The sequence below is a fragment of the Zootoca vivipara genome, chromosome 6 (genome assembly GCF_965207765.1).
Source record: "Zootoca vivipara chromosome 6, rZooViv2.hap1.1, whole genome shotgun sequence".
NCBI classification, from domain to species: domain Eukaryota; kingdom Metazoa; phylum Chordata; class Lepidosauria; order Squamata; family Lacertidae; genus Zootoca; species Zootoca vivipara.
In genome coordinates, this window is record NC_142589.1 from 68,647,049 (window position 1) to 68,673,061 (window position 26,013).

A 26,013-nucleotide genomic window follows, 5' to 3' on the forward strand; every position below is an offset into this window, starting at 1 on the left:
AAGGGTGCATGGCATCCTTCTCATGCCACCCTCCCTGAGATCCCAGTCTCTCAAAGCGGTGCAGGGCCAGGTGCGCTTTGCAAGGATCATTCCAGCCTCGCAAAGCGGCTCGGGGCTGGTGTTGCTCTGGTAGCCAAAGTGGCTCAGGCTGGGTTGGTGCATGGCAGCTCTGTTTGCCCATTACACTCTCCCCCCTGGCATGCGTGCCCCCCACTCACTGGCGGAGGAAGGTGGGGGGGGGTGCACACACCGTCCTGGGTGCCATCCCTGGGGTGTGTGTGTGTGACAAAATCCCCCCGGGCGGATCGGTGCAGCGACGCTCGCACCCTCCACTGTTGCCCTGATCCCGCCGCCGCAAATGCAGTGGCGAGATCACTGTGGCGATGCCGTGCACGGATCGCAACAGCAACGCTGTGCATGGATCGCAGCAGTGGTGCCATGCACGGATCGTGGAGGCGAGATTGAGGAGGTGGATTGCAGCACCGCCCCTGTGGGCGGATCGTCCTGCCCCCGCCACTCTGGATTCCATAGCTGGTAGCTACACCCTTGCCCCCAATGCTATGAAAAAATGCTCCACCACTGATGTGAGTATCTGGGAGAGGAGGAGAACTTGGTTGCAGAGGAAATGTTTGCTGCAATGTTTCAGGAGGAAGGAGGAAGGCTGTAGTTTAAGGATAAAACATTTTCAGAAGATCCCAGATTCACTGCCTACAATCTTCAGATAGGGGTTTGAGAGAACCCCCTCCCCTTTCTTTCTCTTATTTATTTTCTTTACAAAACAGATGCTTTTTTAAAAAAGAAAAAGTAAAGAAAAGAAGAAAAAGAGAAAAAAGGAAATAGTATTACCTTTGTTAACAGTTTAAAATTACCATTTTTAACCTACTGCATTTTGTATAAATGACTTCCAAATTTCATTATACTTCTTGTTGCAAAGTCTATGTCTATAAGTAACCCATTCATAAATGGCAAGTGTAGTCAGGTCTTCAATCCATTGAATAAATGGAGCTTTATATTTATCTTTCCAATGCAGCATTATCAGTCTTTTGGCCACAGAGAATCCATTCACGCTGTCTGGTTGTTAAATTCCCTGCAGGCATATAGTTCAAAAGAATATTATCCTTTGAATATTTTAGCTTTTTCCGCATAGTCATATTTATATAATCCATGACTCCCCCCCCCCAAACTTACTAAGTATAGGACATTATAAAAACATATATTTTAAAGAAGCATTACCCTTATTACAGCTCCAACAAAATGATGTCTTAGACAATCCTTTTCTATACAAATGTAGTGGAGTCTGATAACTTCTAAATATTATTTTCTGTTGTATATGTTGTAACTTAAGGTCCCCCTGACACCCTTGTTGTAGCAGATAAAACACTCCAATTATCTAGGAGACAGAGGAACCCCCAGTGCTTTTTTGTAGAAAAAAAAAGGTGTTGGAACACAGAAGACCAACCCCAGAGTTAAATGAGGATCTCTTCGAGTTCTGGGGAGAGTCTCCTTTCCAGCCAGAGGCTTGTCGAGGCTCTTCAGCTGAGCAGATTAATGATGCCCCTCTGCCTCACGTCTAGATGTAGGATAGAGAAGGGTGTGTGAGCGGGTGTAGAAACTGGCCTACTGTGGAAGGGTAAGGTTTACATTTGCTGCTCTGCCCACATTTGCCTCTCGCCCAGCCCAGCTTGCCATGGGGCCCTCAGAAAGTTGTCTAGAACGAAATGTGGTTCCCTAGTGGGGTAGGAGAGCTGGGGGAGGGAGAATCACCTCTGGTGACCAATGTGCCCCTTTGGTTTCACATAGTACAGTGGTACCTCGGTTTAAGTACACAATTGGTTCCGGAAGTCTGTACTTAACCTGAAGCGTACTTAACCTGAAGCGAACTTTCCCATTGAAAGTAATGGAAAGTGGATTAATCCGTTCCAGACGGTCCGCGGAGTACTTAAACTGAAAATACTCAAACCGAGGTGTACTTAAACCGAGGTATGACTGTACATGGGTAGACAAGTCTAAAAAGTCCAGGACACATATTTCCATGGCCCTCTAGTGGCTATGGTGGTTCATTTACCAGAAGTAATGTATTTAGCATCAACTCTGGAAGTGTATCCTCAATTCTGACCAACCTAAGCCTCCTAGAGGCGCATTGGTTGCCAGTTGTGAAATTCATTGCCATTGTTTTCAGCTCTCCTACCCAGGCTGAAAAAGCTTCCCCACCTCTGACGTAAGTGGTTAGCACCACAGAGATAGCAGTAGGAGCAGCAGCAGCAGCAGCAGCAACAACAACAACAACAACAATAACAACTTGAATGTTGCTCCCTCAACTAGCAAACTCTGCCAGAGCATTAACAGGGTTTGGGCTTCTTGAGGCTGCTAGCTTTGCCTACAAAGTGAATGACCCCCCCCTTAAAGAGTCTCTGTATGATTTAGGACAGGAATATGGGACCTCTGGCTCTCTAGATGCTGCTGAACTGCAATTTCCATCAACCTTGGTCATTCAGCAACATCTGGAGGAAAACAAGCTCCCCAGCCCTGCTTTTCAGAGGCTTTGACACAAAAGTGACTGTAGTATTATGACAGCTTTGGAACTGGAGATTGAGGTTGGCACTGCCCCGTTCTTTGTTCAATGTCCTCATGCACTTTTCTGAAGCAGAGGATTCTGAGGTGGTAGGGACATTGAGAACCATTTACGAAGTCATATTGTCTTCCTGGTCTGAGAGGTTGTCTGGGTCTGGGGCCTCTAAACTGGAGGTTGGGGAACAGAACCTGGATCACAGCAAACTGGGATGGAATGTGCTTAAGATGCATGGAATCAAACAGTTGCAAGCACCTCATCTAGTCAAACCGCCTGCTGACACAGCAAATCACCATCACCATCACCATCTATTATTTATACCCCAGCCACTCTTGGTGGCTCCCAACAGAATATCAAAAACATGATAAAACATCAGACATTAAAAGCTTCCCTAAACAGGGCTGCCTTCAGATGTCTTCTAAAAGTCAGATACCGGGTAGTTGTTTATTTCCTTGACATCTAATGGGAGGGTGTTCCACAGGGCGGGCGCCACCACCGAGAAGGCCCTCTGTCTGGTTCCCTGTAACCTTACTTCTCGCAGCGACGTAGGAAGGGGGGTGGGTGGGGGCGGTCTGCCCTGGGTGCCTTCACTGAGGGGGGTGACATTTGGTGTGCCACCCACCTGTGACTCCCAAGAATACCCCCAGCTGTTGGGGTAAGGGGGGAGCTGCACCACTTTGCCGGCGGAATTTCCCCCTTCGTTTTGACAGCTTGGGGGAGGCTTGGGAGTTGTGGGCAGGCGGTGTGCCGAATGTCTGCCATGGGTGGCTTGCTCCGCCCCCGTGAGCGGTTCGCTCCACCCCTGTGAGCAGCTTGCTCTGTCCCCAGCTGCAGGGCATGCGCACTGCTCCGGGTACCTGAGCAGCTACCCCGTGCCTGGGAAGGCACCCTCCGCGCCACGCCCCCCCTCAGGAGCACCCCCACCTTGGGCAGCACAGACATATACTGGTACTCCATCGCTGCCGCCAGAAGGCCCTTACAAATCCTTACAAATGAACACATGAGAAATTGATGTGGACCAGAGCCATCCATTCGTACCTCAGTGGGAGTACACAGCCCTTGTTCCTGGCTAGATGAAGACCCGGATGAGAGCATTCATTTTAGGGGGCAAGGGAATACATTGAGAGGTTGGTATTGCAAACAGAAGGCTGGAGGGGACTGAGATCGTTCTAACTGAGCATGTCTATCCTTACAATATCCTTTACCATCCTCATCTTCACTCTCTTTTCTGCCTGCCCTTATAGTTACCTGCCTCGGTAGGAGCTTCGGGACACATTTTGTCACCTCCTATATGCAGAATTATGCAGAGTCTGGCAAGTTTGAGCTGCAGATCACCGCTTACTCTGACTCGACCACCGTGACAGTCTCTGTCCCTTGCGAAGGCTGCCCACAGGGGGAGAACTTTGAAAGAAGACTCACTGTGGATAAGGGGAAGATGGTGCAAGTTGAGCTCCCAAAGTTTGTGGAAATCATCGGCAGCAAAGTTTTCTCTAGCGTTGTCCGGATCCAGTCAGACAAAGATGTGTCAGTGATATCCTTGAGCTCCAAGCCTTACAGCACAGAGACTGCTCTGCTCTACCCTGTGAGCAGTTTAGGGACTGAGCATTATGTTGTGGGTCCTGCCATAGCCCCTGCAGGATATTTACAAGAGTTTGCTGTCTTAACTACCCAGGGACCTAATGTGGTCGATATCACCCTGAAGAGCCAGGTGAACTTCAATGGGAAAACATACAGTGCAGGAAGTAAACTGAGTGTGACACTAAATGCTTTCACTGGAGTCCAGTTGCAAGGAAAAGGTGATCTCTCTGGCACCAGGATTGTCTCTCAGCTACCAGTGGCTGTCCTGTCCGGCCATGTCTGTTCGTGGAGGTACACTAAATGCAACCATGTCTTTGAGCAGCTCCTGCCTGTGTCCAACTGGGGGAAGACGTTTGTGGCCCCTCCTATACCTTGGCAGACCAAAACTGACACCCTTTATGTCTCAGCATCCCAAGCCACCAGTGTGAACTACCAGATGGGTACATCAAAGCAGACGATAAAACTAGGAGGCGGGGAGGTCAAGCAGATTCAGATTTCACCCAAAACCCCAATCTACCTCTCAGCCGATGTTCCGGTACAGCTGTTCCTCTATAGTAATGGTGCAAGCACCCGGTCTTTTAGTTATGACACCTTCTTCATAGGGATACCATACATCGAAAGTTACAGCCTCTCGTACAGTGTGATTGGGCAGGTCAGCTTTCAGAACTCTATTCTTTTGGTGGTGAAGAGTCTGGAGACTGGTGGTCTCACGGTGAATGAGAAGCTCCTGAGCGGAGTGACGTGGAGTCCAGTTCCTGGCTCAGAGTACTCTTGGGGGAGATATGACCTGCCAAATGCACTTGTGCCCTACATCGTGGCAAACCCCAAGTCCCCTTTTTGCCTCATCAGTGTGGGCATTGCAAGTATGAATGGATATGGGTCGCCTGGTGCCGGCAGAGACCGTAAGTAGAAGGTTCCAAAACTTTTCCATGTGTTTGCTGTCTTTTTATCCTGCTTTTCAGACAAGGAATAATAATAAAATACATGATGGCTCTGACACCCATCAGACAAGGAAAGGGAAGCAGCGGGAAAAGTTAGAAAGGGCAGATCAGTTCTTCAAGGTCAGAGCAAGGTAGGGAGCTACAAGAGAGTGCTTATATCCAGTTCAGACCAGGCACATCTTCCCTTGCTAGCAGTGGCAGCCAGACTCCATTGGGACTGGTGGAGACAGAAGGCAGAGAGGCCAATAGTAGGTGGAGTTGAATCAATGACAGGTGGAGCAAGCTAACTCGAGGTTAGTCCCCATCCTTCTCGCTTCTGAGTCATACAAATGCTATACTGAGAGTAAGAGGAAGGTGACACTCAGAGCCATCCTCTGGACTAGATGCAAGTAAGAAGGCAGACAAGTGGAAGCTGGCTGAGGGCAAACTCAGGTTGGCGGGGCAATGACCCTTGTGCCCCACTAGGTCAGCCTCCACTCTAGCGTTCTTTCTTCAATAGCAGTTGATGGCTCTTGTTCCTTCGACCAATGGTTGGGGTTAGGGTGTCTTTTTCTTCTGTTCTGCACAGACAGACAGGTAGAGCTGAGCACAGTGGTACCTTGGTTGTCAAACGGCTTGGCTCCCAAGCAAATCAGCTCATGAATGCCGCAAACCTGGAAGTAGGCGTTTCAGTTTGCAAACGTTTTTTGCAATCCGAATGTCTGATGCGACTTCTGCAGTTTCTGATTGAGTGCAGGAAGCTCCTGCAGCCAGTCGGAAGCCGTGCCTTGGTTTTCGAACGCTTCCGGGAGTCGCACGGACTTCCAGAATGGATTAAGTTCGACAACCAAGGTACCACTGTATGCTTTAAGGTAGGGAGGGGGGAAGCAAGCACCTGTTGCTTCTTTGGCTGATTGATGGGGCCAGGTTGGTCTTCCCCCTGCCTTGACTTTCTTCCTGGCATGCAGGGGCTGCAGCCTCTCAGTAGCCTCAGGACCCTTCTGTTACCAATTCCCAGAAGACAACTCCAAAAGCTTGTACCCTGTGTGGGGATTCATGCTGCAGAGAGTGGGAGGACATTCAGAAGTGGGTAGCATCCCCTCAGCACTGAAATGGCTACACACACAGCTGTGGGACCCCTGCTGCCAGTGCCAGGTTCATGGGGGTGGGCAATTCACTTGGGCTTCTAATCTCAGTCAATGCCCCCACTCAGAGTAAGAGGGAAAAGAAATGTATTCTGTTTAAACAGGGATGAGGAAGCTGTGTCCCGCCAGGTGTCAAGGGACTCCAATTGCCATCATGCCTCACCATTGGTCTTGCTGTGGTTGATGAGACATGGAGTCCAAAACCATATGGATAGCTAAAGGTTCCCCACCCCTAGTATAAATAATGCCTAGTCTCACTAAGCAGGAGCAGAACTGGGGGGGGGGCAATGTGGTGCAGGAATCAGTCATTGATTGTAGACCTATAGTAAGATTTAAGAGATTTGACCCAATATGCTTGCAATAATATTTTTACTCCTCATTGGATGCAATATGCATCCAATATTAATCAGTAAGTTTAATTTCTTAGTTTCTAGATCTGAAAAAGTGTTTGGAATTAGAAATATGAAGCTTTGCTGAATCTTCAAAGGGGTAGCAAACTTTGTTTGAATTCTAATTGGTTCAGAGTGCTGCAAATAACTTCCTCCCTCCTGTTCCTAGCTGAACCAGAACTCACCTGTAGCAATGTGCTGTGCCGTAGAGGCATGGTGTGCAAGATGATAAATGGTCAACCGAACTGTGTGCCATCCTCCAATGCTACCTGCTGGGCAATGGGTGACCCACACTACAAAACTTTTGACGGACGCAAGTATGACTTCCAAGGCACTTGCACCTACACTTTTGTCAAGACCCGTGCTGAAACCTTTGGACTCCCATCTTTCCATATCTTTGCCAAGAATGAAAACCGGGGGAACAAAGCAGTGTCCTATGTTTCAGGAGTGACAACTGAGGTTTATGGGTACACCATCACCATGACCAGATCAAAAAATTGTTTTGTAGAGGTGAGTGATGATCGATTCAGTGTTGATTTAGAAGGCAAGTTCAATGCCACTTACAAGTCCATAACGGCCATGTAAGTGAATGGTTAGTGAACATGTTCAAATTGTAAAACAAAAGATTGGTGAAAATTTTTGGGGCCCTGCCATCTTGACTTATGAGACATCTTTACATATAAGCCACCAGCAGATTTGTACCTGACATGGCTAGGGAAACAGAAGAAACCAAAGGATCAGTGCAGCTTCTAAAGGTTCCTTCCATCATCTTCATTCAAAATGTCACCCTCTCATAACCAAACAAAGAGGAAAACCTGCTCATGGATCTCAGGAACAAACTTGTCCAATTTGGTTCAAATCCATGCAATTTTTTAAGGTTCATGGCATTCAGATGGTGTCCAATTGTATCCAAAAATAGCCAAAACTTGTAGCCCAATTGATGCAGAAGGAGGCTTAGCTTAGGTTAGTTTAGCTTAGCTTAGTTTAGCTTCGCTTAGCTTCACTTGAGCAAAATGTGATTTTACTCTCTTGGGTCTTTCTTCCTCTGTAATACAGGTCAATGGTATCCGGGCACACTTGCCCATTTATCTGAAGGATGGGAACTTGCAAGTTTTGCAGGTTGGCACCTCTGTCATGATTTCCACTGACTTCCAGATGCAAGTATCTTACGACTGCAATCACCATCTCCGCGTCACCATCAGCAGTGCTTATCAGGAGGCTGTTGGTGGCCTATGTGGGAATTATAATGAGAATCCCAGCGATGATTTCGAAACCCCTGCAGGCACCACAGCCCCCTCCGTCCCAGCCTTTGGTGAAAGCTGGGTGGTGACGACTGATGGCAGCCTTTGCTGGCATGATTGCAATGGGCCTTGTAAGGCTTGTGAATCCGATCAGGCCAAGAAGTACGAGTCAGAGGCCTACTGTGGTCTGCTAACCAAGGTTTCCAACGGCCCCTTTGCTTCTTGCCATGCCAAGGTGCCCCCCACAATCTACTTTACGGACTGTGTGTTTGACGTCTGCTCCACCAAAGGCAACAAACAGTCCTTGTGTGATATCCTGGCAGCCTATGCCAATGCCTGCCAGAACGAGGGTGCCCAGATTGGTGACTGGAGAAGGGACTCTGGCTGCTGTGAGTATGCAAAGCGAGGCAAGGAAGGGGATGAAGGGGGCCTTGTTTCAGATGGGGGTCTTAAAGGTGAACGGTCTCCTAAATAACAAGCCACAGTTCCCAGGATTCTCTGGGGAAAACCGTAATTCTTAAGGGGTCTAAAAGTGCTATGAATGCATAGAATCATAGAATCATAGAGTTGGAAGAGACCACAAGGGCGATCCAGTCCACCCCCTGCCAAGCAGGAAACACCATCAAAGCATTCTTGACATATGCCTGTCAAGCCTCTGCTTAAAGACCTCCAAAGAAGGAGACTCCACCACACTCCTTGGTAGCAAATTCCACTGTCGAACAGCTCTTACTGTCAGGAAGTTCTTCCTAATGTTTAGGTGGAATCTTCTTTCTTGAAGTTTGAATCCATTGCTCCATGTCCGCTTCTCTGGAGCAGCAGAAAACAATCTTTCTCCCTCCTCCATATGACATCCTTTCATATATTTGAACATGGCTATCATATCACCCCTTAACCTTCTCTTCTCCAGGCCAAACATACCCAGCTCCCTAAGCCGTTCCTCATAAGGCATCGTTTCCAGGCCTTTGACCATTTTGGTTGCCCTCTTCTGGACACGTTCCAGCTTGTCAATATCCTTCTTGAACTGTGGTGCCCAGAACTGGACACAGTACTCCAGGTGAGGTCTGACCAGAGCAGAATACAGTGGTACTATTACTTCCCTAGATCTAGATGCTATACTCCTATTGATGCAGCCCAGAATTGCATTGGCTTTTTTAGCTGCTGCATCACACTGCTGACTCATGTCAAGTCTGTGGTCTACCAAGACTCCTAGATCCTTTTCACATGTACTGCTCTCAAGCCAGGTGTCACCCATCCTGTATTTGTGCCTTTTATTTTTTTTTTTTGCCCAAGTGTAGTACCTTACATTTCTCCTTGTTAAAATTCATCTTGTTTGCTTTGGCCCAGTTGTCCAATCTGTTAAGGTCATTTTGAAGTCTGATCCTGTCCTCTGGGGTATTAGCCACCGCTCCCAATTTGGTGTCGTCTGCAAACTTGCTCAGGATGCCCTCAGGCCCATCAACCAAGTCATTGATAAAGATGTTGAATAAGACTGGGCCCAAGACAGAACCCTGTGGCACCCCACTAGTCACTACTCTCCAGGATGAGGAGGAGCCATTGATGAGCACCCTTTGGGTTCGGTCAGTCAGCCAGTTACAAATCCACTGAATGGTAGCATTGTCTAGCCCGCATTTTACCAGCTTCTTTACAAGAATATCATGGGGCACCTTGTCAAAGGCCTTGCTGAAATCAAGATAGGCTACATCCACAGCGTTCCCTTCATCTACCAGGCTTGTAATTCTGTCAAAAAATGATGCATAGCGGGGATGTGATCCAATATGAATACACAGTAGTGCACTCTGTGTAGAAACTGCGTGGCAGGGCAGAAGACCAGGCTCTCATTCTCAAGATTTGTATTCAGAATCCACCTGCTGTGTTAGTCTATGTTACCAGTATGGTCAGCATAACATCACCACTGCGACCCACCCAACCCCTTCTCTTCCCCACAGATCTGGAGTGTCCTCCGAACAGCCAGTACCAACTCTGCGGAACAGCCTGCCCAGCCACCTGCATGGATGACCAAGCTCAAGGGCCAAAGCTCTGCCCAGCTGTGTGCGTCGAAGGCTGCCAGTGCCTTGAGGGTTTTGTGCAGAGCCAAGGATCCTGCATCCCCAAGAGCAGCTGCGGTTGTGTGTATGAAGGGCGCCCCTATGCCCCCAATGAGGCTTTCTGGGCGGATGACATGTGCCGGAAGCGTTGTGTGTGCAACCCGGCCAGGAGGGTGGTGGAGTGTGCAGATAGTGCTTGCAAACCAATAGAACGGTGCCAAGTGGTCAAAGGCGTGCGGGGATGCTATCCAACTGGGAACAGCACTTGCTCTGCATCTGGGGATCCCCACTACTGGACCTTTGACAAAAAGAGATTTGATTTCCAAGGGCCCTGTGCCTACGTGCTTGCTGAGGTTTTCAACAGACCCCAGGAACTGGAAGGGTTCAGCGTCTATGTTCAAAATGAACACCGGGGGAATGCTGCTGTGACCTGGACCCGGAGTATTCAAGTCAACATCTATGAGGTTGAGATTATAGTCAGCAGGCAACATCCCGGCAAAGTCTTGGTAAGTCTAGCTAACATTGGGATATCGTTATGATAATCAGTCCCCTCTGGTGCCATTTGCAGGGGACTGTTGCATTGTCACCCCTGTCCGCTGGCTGAGAGCCAACAAAAACTAATTCTGACCACATCCTCCTCCCTATTAAATTGTGGAAGGACTACACTAGGGCATATACCAGTGGGAATTGGCTTCCAAACCAGCACTCAAGGGGGATGCAAATTGGGGGCTGGGGCTGGGTGTGCGACCTGCAGAAAGGTCAAAGGTGTCAGATAGAGAGACTTGCGCAGCCATACTAGACCCCTGGACTTGAGTTTGCAGCACCTCCTGTTGAGATTATGGGGGTGGGAAACAAGAGCCCCAAATATCCTTTTCACTTTTTCAACAGCAGCATCTTCTCCTGTCTTTGTAGGTCGACGGCTTGCTCACCTTCCTTCCCTATAGTGCAGCTGGAGGAAGAATCAAGTTATATAGGAAGGCCCAGGATGCTGTGATTGACACTGACATTGGCCTTGTGGTGACCTGTAACTGGAACGGCGAGGTATCAGTCACGGTGCCCAACACCTATGCCAACACCCTGCGTGGCCTGTGTGGAAACTTCAATGGGAACCCTGCAGATGATGGCCTTGTGCCTGGGAGCATCCTCACTCCCGATAGGCCAGTATTTGGCGGCAGCGGATTTGAGAGCATTGACCCCAAATGCAAGGAGATAGCGGACCCCAAATGCCCAGGGATGGAAGAATTAGCAGCCCAGCAGCGTGCAGCAGGCCAGGAATGTGGGCTTATTCTGGCCAAGGATGGGCCCTTCCGGGAATGCCACGGCCAGGTTGACGAAGAGGGCGCCTTCCAAGATTGTATTTATGACTTTTGTTTCACCAAGGGACGCTATGCCTTCACGTGCGCAGCCATCGCTAGCTATGCCACAAACTGCCAAGCTGTTGGGGTCACGATATACCCCTGGAGGTCTGCAACCTTCTGCCGTGAGTGTTCCATTGCTTGAAGCAGTTCCTCCTGGGAAGGGCAAGTTCATTTCCATCAGGGTCTAGGGGCAGATAATGAGAGGAAGGAACAGTGCAGATAAAAGAACAGTTAAGAAATAGAGGAGAGGGAAGGAGAGAAGAAAGAGGTAACTCTCCAAGCCCACCAGACAGACATTAATCATCTCCCTTCTGTTTCCCTTTTAACAAAGAAATCCCTTTCAAATTGTTTATAAAAACGCACACAGAGAAACACACATTTAGTCAAATACAGTATATGTCTTGCCCAGGCTACAGGGCTTTAGGCAGATCCAGGCAATAATCCTTCAAAGTTTCAAAAGTTCATAGTCCAATTCAAAATACAGTGTGGTCTGTGCTGGAAAAGGGTGACAGGAAGAAGATTCCATTTTCTATTGTTCCCCCTCCTGCCACAAAAGTTGAGAGAATATGATATCATACCATCCCCTGTTTGTGACTCTCTACCGGTAGCAACCATGCACCTGTGATGTGGCTGCACATCGAACCTCTCTCAACAGTGATGGCAGGAGTGGTAGGGAGCCCAACAGTAGGTGGAGCCAGAAACAATGAGAAACCGAGACAACAAATTCTAGTTTTTCTCCCCATCCTCCTCCTTCCAGGATTATACGGGGCCAACACAAAGTCTTAGGGGAAGGAAGCTGGCAGCTATTGCGGCCCATTGCCCTGGCTGGAAGTAACAAGGCACTCTGGTGGGGATGGGTAAAGCCAGGCCGAGTTTGGTGGGGCAGGTCCACATTGTCCCGCATGGACCAGCCTCTACTGCTTTGTAGATGCAAGATTTGCACCAGGCTACTAAAGCATAACATTGGCTAACCTCTCCGTTTTGCACTTGCAGCCCCACCCTGTCCGTTAAACAGTCACTATGAACATTGTGCCAAGGCCTGTGACCAGACCTGCAGCAGCCTGCATGTCCCGCCTCAATGCCCAGAGAAGTGTGAGGAGGACTGTGTTTGCAATGAGGGCTTTGTCAGGAGCGCTGACACTTGCGTCCCTATGTCTGAGTGCGGATGCTTCTACAAGGGACGCTACTATCCAGCCTTGGAATATTTCTATCCAACTTGCGAGGAACGTTGCAGGTGCGAGGTCGGTGGAAACGTGGTGTGTCATACCGCTCCCTGCACCCCCAATGAAGAATGCAAAACAGTGGAAGGGTACCGCAAGTGCTACCCAGTTGGAAACGCCACCTGCTCGGTTCTTGGTGACCTCTATCTGTCCTTTGATGGTGGGATCATTAACTTCCAGGGCACCTGCACCTACTTCTTAACCAAGCTGCAGAAGCCGAACGAGAGCTTGAAACCCCTAGCTGTTATTGTCAAGAATGAGCCTTGGGGTAATGGGAAGATCACACTTCCCACGATGGTCTCTGTGGAGGTCCTTGGCGTTCAGCTTACGCTGCTGAGGAACAAATGGGGAGTAGTGCTGGTGAGTCTCTTAATGTTGCTAAGTGGACAAGCTTGGTGGGCGGATGTTCATCTCCTCTTCACTCTGTATCCAGGATCATCCTGAGATATTTGCCTGTGGGTTAGGAGATTGTTTTGGAAACAACTTGCTCATCACCCATCTTTTAGGGCCAAAGTAGAAGCAGTAGTTTTCACACACATAACTGCTTTGTGAATGGTTCTAAGAAGTCAATTGCAGGCTCGGTAGCCTAATCCAAGTTTGTACACTGCTGGGTGAGTGTGTGTGGTAGGGAGGCCTTACACATCATCATCATCACCCCCGCCCACTGCTAAACTTCCAAATCTGAATCACCCTCCCTGTGTTTGCTCCTTGCATTGAAAAAGAGATCCCATTTGAGTGAATGGAAGCTTACCTTCCCCAGCCCAACAAAATTGCAGCTGCAGATGACCTAATCTAGTTTGGGAGCATGACAGAGGGCAAAAAGGTTAAAAACCCTACCCCTCTCGCCAAGGTCCATTCCATATGAGCTTGAAATTTATTTCTAAATAGCCAGCTGCTGATTGTGTGAATGACATCTTGGCTAGATTGGCCCTTATTCTGCATAGCACACCCTACTCAGCAGGCCAAACCCCTTTATTTCTTCAGGTGGATGGAGTATCGCAACACCTCCCTGTGAATCTTTTTTCTGGGCATCTCAGAATCTTTCAGCATGGGGTCAGTATCACAATAGTCTCCACCTTTGGCTTTGCACTGACCTATGATCAGTTTTCCCACGTGAGGCTCACTATTCCCAGCATCTACCAGGACTACGTAGGCGGCTTGTGTGGGAACTACAATGGAGACAAGAGTGATGATCTCCAGCTCCCTGATGGCACCGTGGTCACTGATGTGAATAAATTTGCTGCTGCCTGGAAAATTCCAGTTGTGGGCGTATCATGCACAGATGGGTGTGTTGCAGAGGGCTGCGCAGTCTGTGAGGAGGAGAAGAAAGAAGCTTTCAAACAGCCCAGCTCCTGTGGGCTCCTCACTGCATCCAATGGTCCATTCAGTGCGTGCCATGCCATAGTGAAGCCCGAGCCATATCTGGACAACTGCATCAATGACCTGTGTGTAGGAGGTGGTGACCAACAGATCCTGTGCCACAGCCTCCAGAGCTACATGAAAGCCTGCCAGGAGGCCAGGGTCCCTATTGAGCCTTGGAGAAGTGCAACCTTCTGCCGTGAGTACCAAGAGAACCTTGATTCTGCTTTCCTTTTTCCCCAGTGGTGATTGCTACCCATTGAGACAAGCAGGGAGGAAGGCAGGGAGACTAGCAGAAAGATGTGCCAGAGGAAATGACAGGCAGAGCCACTGCCGACTTGTTGTAAGCGAGAAGGTGGTCAGGCAAAGACTTCTTAGGGGCCGACTGAGGTTGTTGGACCAGCGTCCCATCATCTCTAATGGATCAACCTCCATTGCTTCCTTCCACGTCTTCAAGATGGAAATCTCCTTGGTCCTGTGACCTGGTCTTTTTGTTGCCTAGCATTGCTCTGGCCAGTATCACATATGCCCATTCAAAGCAGGCAGGTTTAATTCTGCTGCGTCTGCTATATGAGGCACCCTCCCCATTAACCCTCCTCTATGTCCTTTTTCTTGCAGCCCTGACTTGCCCTGCCAACAGTTATTATACCACTTGTTCCAACATCTGTGAAACCAACTGTGCTGGACTGACTGACCACATTCGATGCCCGGAATACTGTGTCGAGGGCTGCCAGTGTGATGCTGGCTTCTTCTTTGATGGCCTCAAATGCATCTCCTTGGAAGAGTGTGGTTGCTTTGAGCGTGGCAGATATTTCCCGGTATGTGGAGAGGGGGGCTGTGGTGGTGATGGGGACAGTATTGGATTGCCTATACACAACCTTTTTTGTCAGGCATCTCTGGTTAAACTATGGAATTCACTCCCACAAGAGGCAGTGATGGCCACTAATTTGAATGGTTTTTTTAAAAAAAATATTAAATTTTATTAATTTCAACCACCGACATACACATAACTCAACAAATGTACATACATACATACAAACACACAAATATACAAATTACTTACTAAAACATTAACACATACATTCCACTGTGTGAAAGAGGATTTGAGGATTAGTCACATTTCTGGAGCAGAAAGCTACCCATGGCTATTAGTCATGATGGCTAGCTTCTATCTCTGCTGCTGGAGCAAGAATCTTGTTGTACTCAGATCTGGCTTGCAGTTTTCCTATAGGGCTTCTTGTTGGCCACTGTGAGAACAGAATTCTGGTCTCGATGCCCAGTGGCCAGATGAAGCCTGGCTCGTCTAATGTTTTTAATGGTGGTTTCCTTTACTATGGAAATCTTTCTTTTTCCAAGTGGTCCTAGGCTGTGTTCTCTGACCCTTTCCCCCTGTATGCCATTGTTATCTCTTAATTCCTAGCCTAATGAACCTGTGGTGTTCAATGACTGTAAGGAGAAATGCATCTGCACTGCAGCTGGAGGGTTCAGTTGTGAGGCCATCACTTGCCAAGGAGAAGAAACTTGCGAGGTGATGAATGGCATCATGCAATGCTATGGGAAAGGTAACTTTTCATCATTACTTGTTTTTGTGAATGGGAGGTATAAACACCGTTGGATTCTCTATATTTTCTTGGGTTCCTAATTGATAGGGCATTATAGAGTCAGCCCTCCATTGGTACCATTGGGAACTTCCTTTAAATTTAAAAAAAGCACTTTTCAAGGTTGTTCAGTTCCCAGCAACTCTAGGTCAACCGTGAAATGTCCATTGCCTGAAATCTTGGAACGCCACTGCCAGTGAGCATAGACAACATAAAGCTAGATGGACCAATGGCTCTGACTATTGCAGTTTCCAATGTTTCTAAGTAGGGAGTCACAGTTCACAGTGCCACAATAAAAGATTATTGACAAAATAGAAAAGGTTTCAAGGTGAGCAACAAAGATTATAAAGGGTTTTATGAAGAAAGTCTTAAAGAACTGGTTATGTTGAGCGTAGTAAAGAGAAGACTGAGGAGGAAGCAGAACTCTTAAACTACTACCGGTAGTTCCAAATCTTCCACATAGAAAAGGGCAATGTCTTGGTTTTGTCCTGCTCCAGAAAGCTTAGGCTTTTGAAATTTCATACACTTCAGGTCGTATATCTTCAAACTTGTATTCCCAAGAGTACCACTGCTCCCTGATGCCCGGAGCTCAACTATCCACCTTTGATGGCCTTTCTGGAAAAGTCCCTGCTCCTGGCACCTTTCAACTGACTTCCCTTTGTGACATCAAGTCAGATTATTGGTTCCGTGTGATTGTGGAGGTTTCGTCATGTCCACCCAATGGAGTAGTCACTGCCAACTTGCTCTATTTCTTCTACAAGGGTCTATTTATTACTGTGAATAGACAGAAGGAGGCCTGGGTAAGTAGAAAGCTGAAAAAGAAAAAGAAAAGTTTTACTTATGTATTAAATATTTATTTATACAATATTTATTTTTATAGAGTGTCGGTGTGGTGCTGCAGGGGTTAAAAGTGTGCCAGTAGGACTTGGGAGACTATAGTTCAAATCCCCCACTTTGCCATGACTTTGGGTCAGTCACTGTATTATAATCATCACCACCACAACCACTTTAGTTGTATGCTGCTTTTCCTCTCTCTCTCTCTCTCTCTCTCTCTCTCTCTCTCTCTCTCTCTCTCTCTCACACACACACACACACACACACACACACACACACACACAGACAATTATGTTGTGGCTTATGAGAACACAACATCATAAAATCAACAATTGCGAGAATAATTTCATATTAACAGCCATAATAAAGAAGCAACATAAAGTTAATGTAATGGCAAAAAACAACAACCCCTCACCAACATTTTTGTAGTATCAATGTTGCAACATTACTTCTCCTAGCAGTGGCAAAAATGACAAGGATGTTTGAGCAGTTTCACCTTTGTCCTGGATGTTTTAGCCTAGGCTTGCCATACGTCTGGAAAATTCCGGTCATGTCAGCAAATTGGACACCTAAAATGGTGTCCAGGGGGAATTTTTGAATTTTAAGAGATGTCAGGAATTTCCTGGATGTATGGCAACCCGGGTTTTGTTTTGTTTTCTGTCTGCTCCCCCCCCCCCCCAAAAAACAATCTCTTGAATTGAAATGCTCCACATCTTTTAGGAAAGGAATTCTGAGCAGGCTGAGCAGGGAGGTTTCTCTCTCTCTGTGTGTGTGTGCATTAAGCATTCTCTCTCTCTCTCTCTCTCTCTAGCTCAGCATGAGACTCTTAATCTCAGGGTTGTGGGTTTGAGTCCCATGCGTTGGGTGAAAGTTTCCTGCATTGCAGGGAGTTGGACGAGATTACCCTAAGGGTCCCTTCCAACTCTGCAAATCTAAATCTAAAATCTCTCCCTCCCTTGTGAAGGAGCCCATAACAGGCCAGCTTTTCAGAATTGAAATATGCCACCCAGGGCCTAGCCAGAAAGAGGAAGCTTCCTTTAAAAAAAAAAAAAAAAGTTCAACAACTACAGTGGTTTCCTAAAAAAAGAATTTTTACTTTTTTGAAATATGGCTAGCCTATTTTAGCCACTACTACTATTTTGGCTACAATTATCCAAGGATAAAATCAGTCTGATCAAATGCCTAGGCTCCAGCTTCCCCAAGGAATCACTGCCCCTTTGGCATCTCATGATGTTAGTCACATTCACTCTTTTGCAGCAGCTTCTTACAAGGCTCCCAAAAATACGGGGTGGGGTAGCTAACCTATGTGAATAAAATGAGGGGTGGTGGTGAAGAATCATGTACAACACCATACGGTTCTTGAAGAAAAGGTAGGATATAAATGTAATCAAACATGGGGCCCTTAACAGAGCTTTTCTAGGTGCCCTTGGAAAATGAAAGATGCTGTCCCAGGGCCCTCCTTGTCTGAGTTTCCACTTGGGCATTCCCTTGATCTGAACTGGAATTTCAATCACAATGTGGGTAAGAAACAAAAACAAAACATGGCTGCCACCACAAAAATCATGGTATTCATGGGGACCAGTGGCATTCGCCTAACCACTGCATGTAGTGGCGCAGGGTCTAGCCCCCAAGGCTGCTCTCAGTCATCAACAAATCAGTATACTCTGCAGGAATGAGGAACTTATGACCCTTCAGATGTTAATGGACTCCAGCTCCCATCATCCCAAAACCATGGCCAATGATCAAAGATAATGGGAGTTGTAGTCCCATGTACCCCATCCCCAGTCTTCCAGATTAAACCAGTTAAACCTTATAGCTCTAGTTTGATGCCAAGCACTTGGAAGAGAACCCTGTTTCACTGTATGCTTTTCTTTTCTCTGTCCCTGTTTAACTGTTTTGTGTCTTTCAGGTGAATGGGCTGCCAGTTCAGATCCCATCCAAAATCACAGAGTCAATAATATTTAATCTGGATGGTGAAGTCATCACCCTGAGTTCACCTCAAGTTCAAGTAAAACTGAACCTAGCTGGAGGGGTGCAGGTGACTGCTAGTCCAGATTTGAAAGGACAAGTATGTGGGGCGTGTGGAAACTTCAACAATGATCAGACGGATGACCTAATTGGTCCAAATGAAGTGAAAGTAACTGATGTTCCTGGGTTGCTGACATCTTGGACAGCCAGAGATTTCACCCCCTGGTAAGTTAGCTTTTGAATGCTCCTCCTTGTGGATGAGTGAATGGAGGCCATCAAAAAGAGCTACACTGACAATTGCAAAAGCATGTTGGTGATATGGTGCCCCATAAGAGGTTTCAAATCTCTCTCCCTCTCCCCCTCCCCCTCCCTCTCTCTCCCCTCCCCCCTCTCACACTTCACCACTACCACCAAGATGATCCAATTTAAAAGGTTGGCTGTAACATAGCAATCCAGATTTTTTGCTGCCACCACCAAGGCTTGGCAGCTTTCTACTTGGCTCCACCACTGGTGGGGAAGGCAGTAGCAGGCCCTTCAGTCGAGTAAGGAATGAGTTGGATTGCTATCTAAACAACAAAACCACAAATCCAACGAAATTAGAGTGGTTTAAAAATTGGTCTGACAGACTATTTTCTTAAAACTGGATGAGATCCAACCAACTGGATCTTCAGAAATGCTCTGGAATTATGCAGTCCCTTGCAAGTGATGGGATTCGAATATATATGTGGAGTTCCCAACTGGTATGATTTACCCATTCATTTCAGTGGAAGCAACTCTTCTCTGTTCTCATGGGTATGGGTAGGTAGTATTGCCCCTTCTATTGACATGAATGGGAAAACCTGTATGAAATGAAGAGCACACCAGGCGAGGCAAGCCATATGGGCTTCTTTCATAAATGTTCTGTGCTTTTCTGTCAGCAAACTTAGTAATAGACACACACACACACACACACACACACACACACACACACACACACACACACCAACATTCATCCCTAACAAGCCCCCACAAGGCAGTTAACAAGAAGAAACAGATATACAATAACAAAGTTAAAATACAACATTCATTATTAAGAACAGCAGAGAAAATTAAATTGGATGATTTTGAAGGGTGTTCAAAAATTCTCCTTAAATAACCATAAAATGACTTACAAAAGGGAAAATAAAACACTGTGAAGAACCACTGTGATATGGCTTCTTAGTTAGTATCTCATCAAATTGTGTCATGGTTGGATTTCTCAAGCACTTGAATCAACTCCTTTTGTTTTTTTTTTAAAATGAATTTATTGAAGATTTTCCAACACACACATACAGAAATACAAAACATACAGACACACACACTTACCCATTACAAAAATTACAAGAAAAAAAATACAAAAATACAAAAAAGAAAAAAAATGCAAGAAAAAAAAAGCAAAAAGCACAAAAACAAATATAAAACAAAAAATTATCAAGAAACAATATCTCTAAGTCTTAATCAACACCTTTTGGACTCCCTCTACCTTCCCCCCCTTGGGTCCCTAATTGAATATTATTTAGACAGTATTCATTGTACTTATGCCAATTTTACATATTATTTTCTCAAATCTCTATTCTTATTTCTAACCCCAAATCCTATACTTCTAAGTCCCTTTCTACATTCTATAACTTTTTCCCTTCTGTCTATAATTTTTATTAACAACCAATCATCATTCTAATATTAATTCTTAAATCATAAATTGTTACAAACCATTATAACATTGCTCCCCCTCCCCCCCTGGTCCAGATATTCCAGAAGATTGTAGCGAAAGTCCATATAGCATACCAGTGTCAGGCCATTTCAATCATCCCTCTCTAACCACATTTAAAATCTATTAACCCACTCCCACCCTTTCCCACAGGTTCCACCAAATCCTTTCCTCCCACTTCTGCCATTTCCCACCTGTACTTTTCTGTCTACCTTCCCAGGGGGCACCCTACCCTCCCTCTCTCACTAGGAGGACAGGAGCCCTCTCTGGCTCATCTTTGAGGAGATTTTGAGTCCAGTCCTTTTTCTGTTCCACATCTCCCACTTGTGGAACATACTGCCATTCTTCTTCTTCTTCCTCTTCCTGTTGTGTCAATTCTTCTTGTATCATTAAATTGTTCAGTGTTGGTGCTTTCTTTATATCCTCCACCTCCAGTCTTTCCACTTCTGTATTAATTCTTCTTTCCGTGCTGCTTTCTCTGTTCACCTCTGTTGATTGTTCTTTATGGTCCAGCGACGAAGCGCATTCCCGCAATAAATTGGTGTAAACATTCAGTCCTTTTTTTATGTCACGCAGCTCTGCGAATATTCTTTGCCAAAATTGTTCTTTTCCAGCTGCTGGGTCTGAAGCCATCTTGCCTGTGCTATTCCCGTGGGAAACCCACCAGCCCCACTGCAGGAAATGGCGGAGGGGTTATTCCGAAACATTGTACTCCATTTTTGCCCGATCTGGTTAATTTGTCCTCAGTCCAATCACTTGTAAAAAGTTTGTAATTTCCAAACCTCAAAGTCAATCGCCGAAGCCTCCGGATCCCTGGACCCGGCTTCAAAGGGCTCAAAGTCCAATTGTTAATAAATTAGTTGCTTCCTTCTCTTCCTGACAGGGGATCTGTTTACTGTGTCACAGTCTCACAATTAGGAGAGGTCGACCTCCTTTTTTAACCTCATCCGTGGCCAAATCTTTCAAATTTGTTAACTCTTCTTATAATCTTTTACTCACGGTTTCCAAATTAATGTCCTTTGTTACGAAAGAATCCGCTGCGTTCTGCCGCCGGCACGAAGCTTCGCTGCTGCGAGGGTAACGATGGAGCTTAAGATGGCCCCCGCGACTACCACCCCGCTCTTCCTGGGGCTCTGAATCAACTCCTTTTGTGTGTGTCGCCCAATATACATATTGCAAATTATTTTACTGTGCAACATGTTCCAATTATTCATCAATGTGCAAAACAAGGTTTTAGGCAACCAGGCTTGAGGTGGGCTTGGGCCAAGTTCCTCTAGCAGACCTCTCTGACAGGAGCAGTTGGGTCCAGCCACCATTTTGATTTGGAGAAGGGAAGTAACTCAGTTGTAGAGCATCTCCTTTGCATGCAGAAGGTTTCATGTTCAATTCCTAATGCCTTCAGGCAGGACTGGGGAAAACTCCTATCTGAACCTCTATTGTCACTCATGGTAGATACAATTGAGCTAGATGGACCAATGGTCTGACTCAGAATAATGCAGCTTCCTATGTTCTCATGATGCCACAGAGAAACACTATAATCATGTGTGTTTTTAAATTAAAATGTAGGTAGATCCAGGCACATGGGAGTGCTCAGAATCCCTGGCCAAAAGAAAGAAAGAAAGAAAGAAAGAAAGAAAGAAAGAAAGAAAGAAAGAAATAACACCAAGGGAGCACAGGGTTCCCCCTGCTGCCTTGAATGGGAGCAAACTCAGCAATTATTACATTAGGAGCTTTACTGAATTTACTAAAGTAGAGGCTTGTTTGGTCTAGCAATGCCATCAGGTGGGACTTGGGGGTGGAAGTCTATGGATCCACTCAGTACGGTGAACTGGAGGGATCCCAAATAGAAAATGTGACATTTTGAAGGACCTAAAAAAGAGATGTCCCATAAGACCATTGAGTCCCAAATTGCTCGACTGCACCACTGGTTCAGTCCATTTTATGTTCTAACGGCTACTTTCTCTCGCTTTCTCTTTTCCCTTCTCAGTGTGGCGTGAGAGAAGATTCACTTGGTAAACTGAAAGTTCCAGACTGAAGCTATTGAATTGTCCTAAGGGGAAACTGGTGTTTGGGTGATTGGTGAAATGATGAATTTAATCCTAGAATTTGGGTAATCCTTGGCAAAATCTCGTTAGAATCACTTTGTTCAGTAAATCTATTTCTTCAGATCTTTTAATTAAAGGTATGTGAGAGAGAACAGATTATGCCTAATAAAGTCATCTGGCTTAATTTTGTCTTAATCTCTCTTGAGTCTAAATATGTAACAATGACTCAACTTTTAGAAAAGGGATGGGTACATGGGGGGGGGGACGTTTCCCTCAGCACCATTCCTGGGAAAGTTGTGAAAGAAGGCTAGGCATAGCTTTCTGTATTTTGATCCCCTCACTGAAAGTTAAAAAATACTCCTCAGGTTGCTATTAATTAATTAATTAATTAATTAATTGATTAATGTATTACCCACCGTTTGCCAGCAGGCCCCAGGTTGGGCTACAACAATTTAAAATTCAGAATTAAAAACAGTTAAAACAGATCACCATCACAGGAATATGGTGAGTCCTGAAAGCACACATCTCTTGTGTCAAAGGCTCGATTCAATTTATGTTTTTATTTAAACATTGCATTATCAGGGGGCCTTACGATAAACACAGTCAACTGTACAATAAAATAAAACAGCAAACATGTGAATAGATTGAAGCAGCTGGTCCCCTAAACCAACACAAAGAGTTTTAAGGCACAGGCAAGAATAAGTTAAAAGTGTTTGGAAAATGGAACCAGGCCAGCCTCTCTGAGGAGAATGTTTCAGTCAGGACACTGCTGTTGAACAGGCCCTTCAATACACCATCCATGACAGTCTCCTCAGGTAGATCAGCAGTCCAACTAACTGAGGAATGAGATGAGTTTTCCAGAACAGGGCAGTGGATTGTGCCATGAATAGTTTAATTTGCGTACTGCATGTATTAACTGAAATACACCCGCAATGGTTGAAGGTAGTTTGCTTTCTGATACAAAGGGCAAGATGGCATCCCCTCACCCCACTTACCCATTTCATGTTTCAGACTGACAGTGCTGGTGACCTCAGCGCTGGTGACAGGATAGCATTCCTCACTGCCTCTGAGGCAGCGGGTCAGATTATGAGATACCATGTGGACACTGAGGGGAATTATTGGGGATTCAGGAAAGGTGACTGTTGCTGCTGCCCTCCCTGGTTAGCTTCCTCCTAATTGTAGGGCCATCCCTGCTCTGAGGTAAAATTTCTGAGGTAAATAAAAACAACAAAAAGCTACACAAAGGAAGAACCTCAAATATTACTTCATGCTTGTGATGATATATAGCATCCTTGGCACCTCTTGCGTATGTCGCCTAGTGGCTAGTTGTATGGAGTCTGCTTATTCAAAACACGTGTTGCATTTGCCTCTGAGAAGTTGGAGAGCAATAGACTCCATCTTGTGTATCATCAGATGCAAGCTGTCTGTCACAAAACAGTTCCTAGACTCTGCTGCCTGGAGCTCTGAGGCAGCTTTGTCTTTTTACTCTGACTGAACTCACCACCATTAGCAATATTCCTTTCTTATCTTGTCCCCAGTTTCCCTCCTGCCACAGCTGACAATAAAAATGTGATACTGTGACCAGAGGGCCTCCATCTTTTTCTGTACCTGAGTCCACCTAGTTTAGTTTGCTGTGGAGCCACATGAACGGGCGTGTTGTGGGCACAGAAGAGAAAATGTCACACTCATTTCAGTTTGTATGAACATATTGTTTGGAAGCGTGTAATGCAGCACAAAACCCGAAGTAACATAAAAACCCTAAGAAAATTTATTTTTATTTAACAAAGTTTATATACCGCTTGATTGTAGTAGAACCTCTAAGCAGTTTACAAGAAATATTGAAATTATCAATAAAACCATTTGAAAACAACGAAAACAGTTAAAGATAATTAATATATATAGTAAAAAAGATTAAAACATGTCAACATATTTTTGTCTGGATAGGCTTGCGAAGAGGCCTGCCTGTTTTCAATAGGCAGAGAATAAGTGTAGTCCTTGCCACACGAAAAGGTCAATTTCAATAGGTATGGGACGAGTAATATGCGGGATCTGTAACAGTGCAAGTTCCAATGGTCAAATGAGCATATATGGGGTAAGGTGATCTTGCAACTAAACTAGTCTCAAGCCATTAAGGGTTTTACATACCACTAGTAACCTTGAACTTGGCCCAGTAACAAATTGGCAACTAGTGCAGATCTCTGAGCAGAGGTGTTATATGCTGACAAGGTCTCACTCAGGATCCAGAGTGGTCACTTTGTGATGGGAGTTGTACTACAAAACATTTGGAGGGCACCAGGTTGACAAAGGCTGGTCTACAGCCTACAGGTCTGAGCTACATCTAGGTGAGATGGGCAAATTGTGGAAGGGCAGCACTGGCAGGAAGCCCGAGGCTTTAAGTCTTGATCAAGATTGGAGGAAGGAGAAAACCGAAAGAGTTGGAGGCAGTGTTAGCAATCATCAACCATTTGAATGGTTGTCATGTTTTACATACTGGCCATGAGGAACAGCACCACCAAAATATGATCATCAGGTCAATTTTTGTCCTGTGGGAGTCTTCTTATGAGGCAATTTATTTGCTTATTTAACACATTTTTTCTATTGCTTTTCTATTTCCAAAACAGTTTACAGAAACAATGAATTGGGGTTATTTGCTCCCTCTCACTAAATACTCTTCCATTTAACATGACTACCAGTTCTTGTCTAGCAATCCTACTTGTTACACACACACTCCAACCCAGGAAAACCTGGGCAGTTGCTGATGGACTACGTCCTTGTGGAAAGCCTAGCACTGACCCAAATGCCAGCTACAATCATCCAGACCTGGTGGCACTCTCAGTGCTCCTTTGCCCAGCACTGTAGCCCAGGCAGCTGTGTGAAATCATGATATTGCCAAAAGGCTGTCAAGATGGACTCACACAAATGCAAGGCCTTTACTAAAAGCTTTTTATTGATTTGTCTGTTAGATTCAACTTGGTCTGGGTCAAGACATTGCTGTGAAACACCTGTTGCCATGCCCCAAAGACAGCTGTAGCCTTGAACCAAGAAAGACTTTGCTGTGTACCTGGGGAACAGCTATCACACATCAGATTGGAATGTGTTGTACTGTTTGGCAGAGGGACCCCTCTAGGTATGCTATGTGACACTTTGAGTCAAATGTGAATAAGCTAGTGAGACAAACTGAAAACATCAAACAATGCAAATTCAAGGAAGCAGAGGCTAGCTAGTGACCGAACTTATGTACAATCTCTGTGGGGCTGAATCTCAGCATTTCTGAGCTGGTGAACCCGATCCGCTTTGCTGCAAGGAAGTACATTTTTTTTAACAGCAAGAGATGTTCTATTGTGCTCAGGAAACCAGCTGCCTGTCCTTTCCCTGGGATTCAGTCAGGGAGAAGCTGTTTCTGTCACGATACCAGTCCAGATATTGCCTCAGAGGGGTTGGCATCCAAAAGTGATCTTGATTCTAGGTTTCAGTAGGAGTGGATTTTAAAACGAGCTAAAAATATAAGGGAATAATAGAGCATTCAGTGCCTTGTATATCAAACAACAGTATTCCAAATCCCTGGTGGGAGTATACCCATACTTGGGCATGCCTCATGGTGGGCAATTCCAAACTGTGTATAGACATTGTTCTTAACAGGAGACCCTAAAGAGCCACTGCTAAGGATGAATAAATCTGTTGAGGCTTGCCCACACTTCTACTCATGTCATAAAATTGCCATTTTTGAGCTATTTTAAGAGAAAATCAGGGAAATCAGCACTGCCAACATGGGCTGCCATATGCCTAGAATTTCCTGAACATTTAGTTGATTTCTGCTTGGACACTGCTGACAAATGCAGTATTCTGGATATGTCTGGGAAACATAGCTGCCAAGTCTTCCGCTGAAAAATGCAGAAGCAGCACCAGAAGTTGCTTCTACGCATGTCTGAACATGCGTAGTAACAAAATCTGGTGCCGCTCTGCCCAATTACTGGTGCCCAGGCATGGGCAGAGCGGCACCCAAAATGGAGCCTCCCTG

The 26,013-nt window shown here is 45.9% G+C and overlaps 3 protein-coding genes across 5 annotated transcripts in view; 2 read left to right on the plus strand and 1 right to left on the minus strand.

Moving 5' to 3' along the window:
• The first annotated feature begins 383 nt into the window (after nt 1-383).
• LOC148685392 (IgGFc-binding protein-like) lies at nt 384-15,936 on the plus strand. Its single transcript, XM_088671325.1, has 11 exons — nt 384-534; nt 3,814-5,049; nt 6,771-7,111; nt 7,658-8,231; nt 9,789-10,393; nt 10,800-11,367; nt 12,239-12,825; nt 13,450-14,023; nt 14,443-14,642; nt 15,245-15,386; nt 15,920-15,936. Exons 1-11 carry the CDS (start codon nt 384-386, stop codon nt 15,934-15,936), a joined length of 4,995 nt encoding a protein of 1,664 aa, XP_088527451.1.
• Nucleotides 15,463-25,011, plus strand: LOC118086745 (alpha-tectorin-like). The gene is made up of 3 exons (XM_060276448.2): nt 15,463-16,222; nt 18,166-18,449; nt 21,938-25,011. The coding sequence occupies exons 1-3, from the start codon at nt 16,001-16,003 to the stop codon at nt 21,945-21,947; spliced, it is 516 nt and encodes a 171-aa protein (XP_060132431.2). The 5' UTR covers nt 15,463-16,000; the 3' UTR covers nt 21,948-25,011.
• The window catches only part of LOC118086744 (uncharacterized), a 35,900-nt gene continuing 33,627 nt past the window's right edge, over nt 23,741-26,013 (minus strand). For all 3 annotated transcript variants that reach the window (XM_060275689.2, XM_060275687.2, XM_088671140.1), the window contains one exon: nt 23,741-25,490. In XM_060275689.2, the coding sequence (XP_060131672.2) occupies nt 25,465-25,490 (26 nt within the window). In that variant the 3' untranslated portion in view covers nt 23,741-25,464. The remainder of the gene's footprint in view (nt 25,491-26,013) is intronic.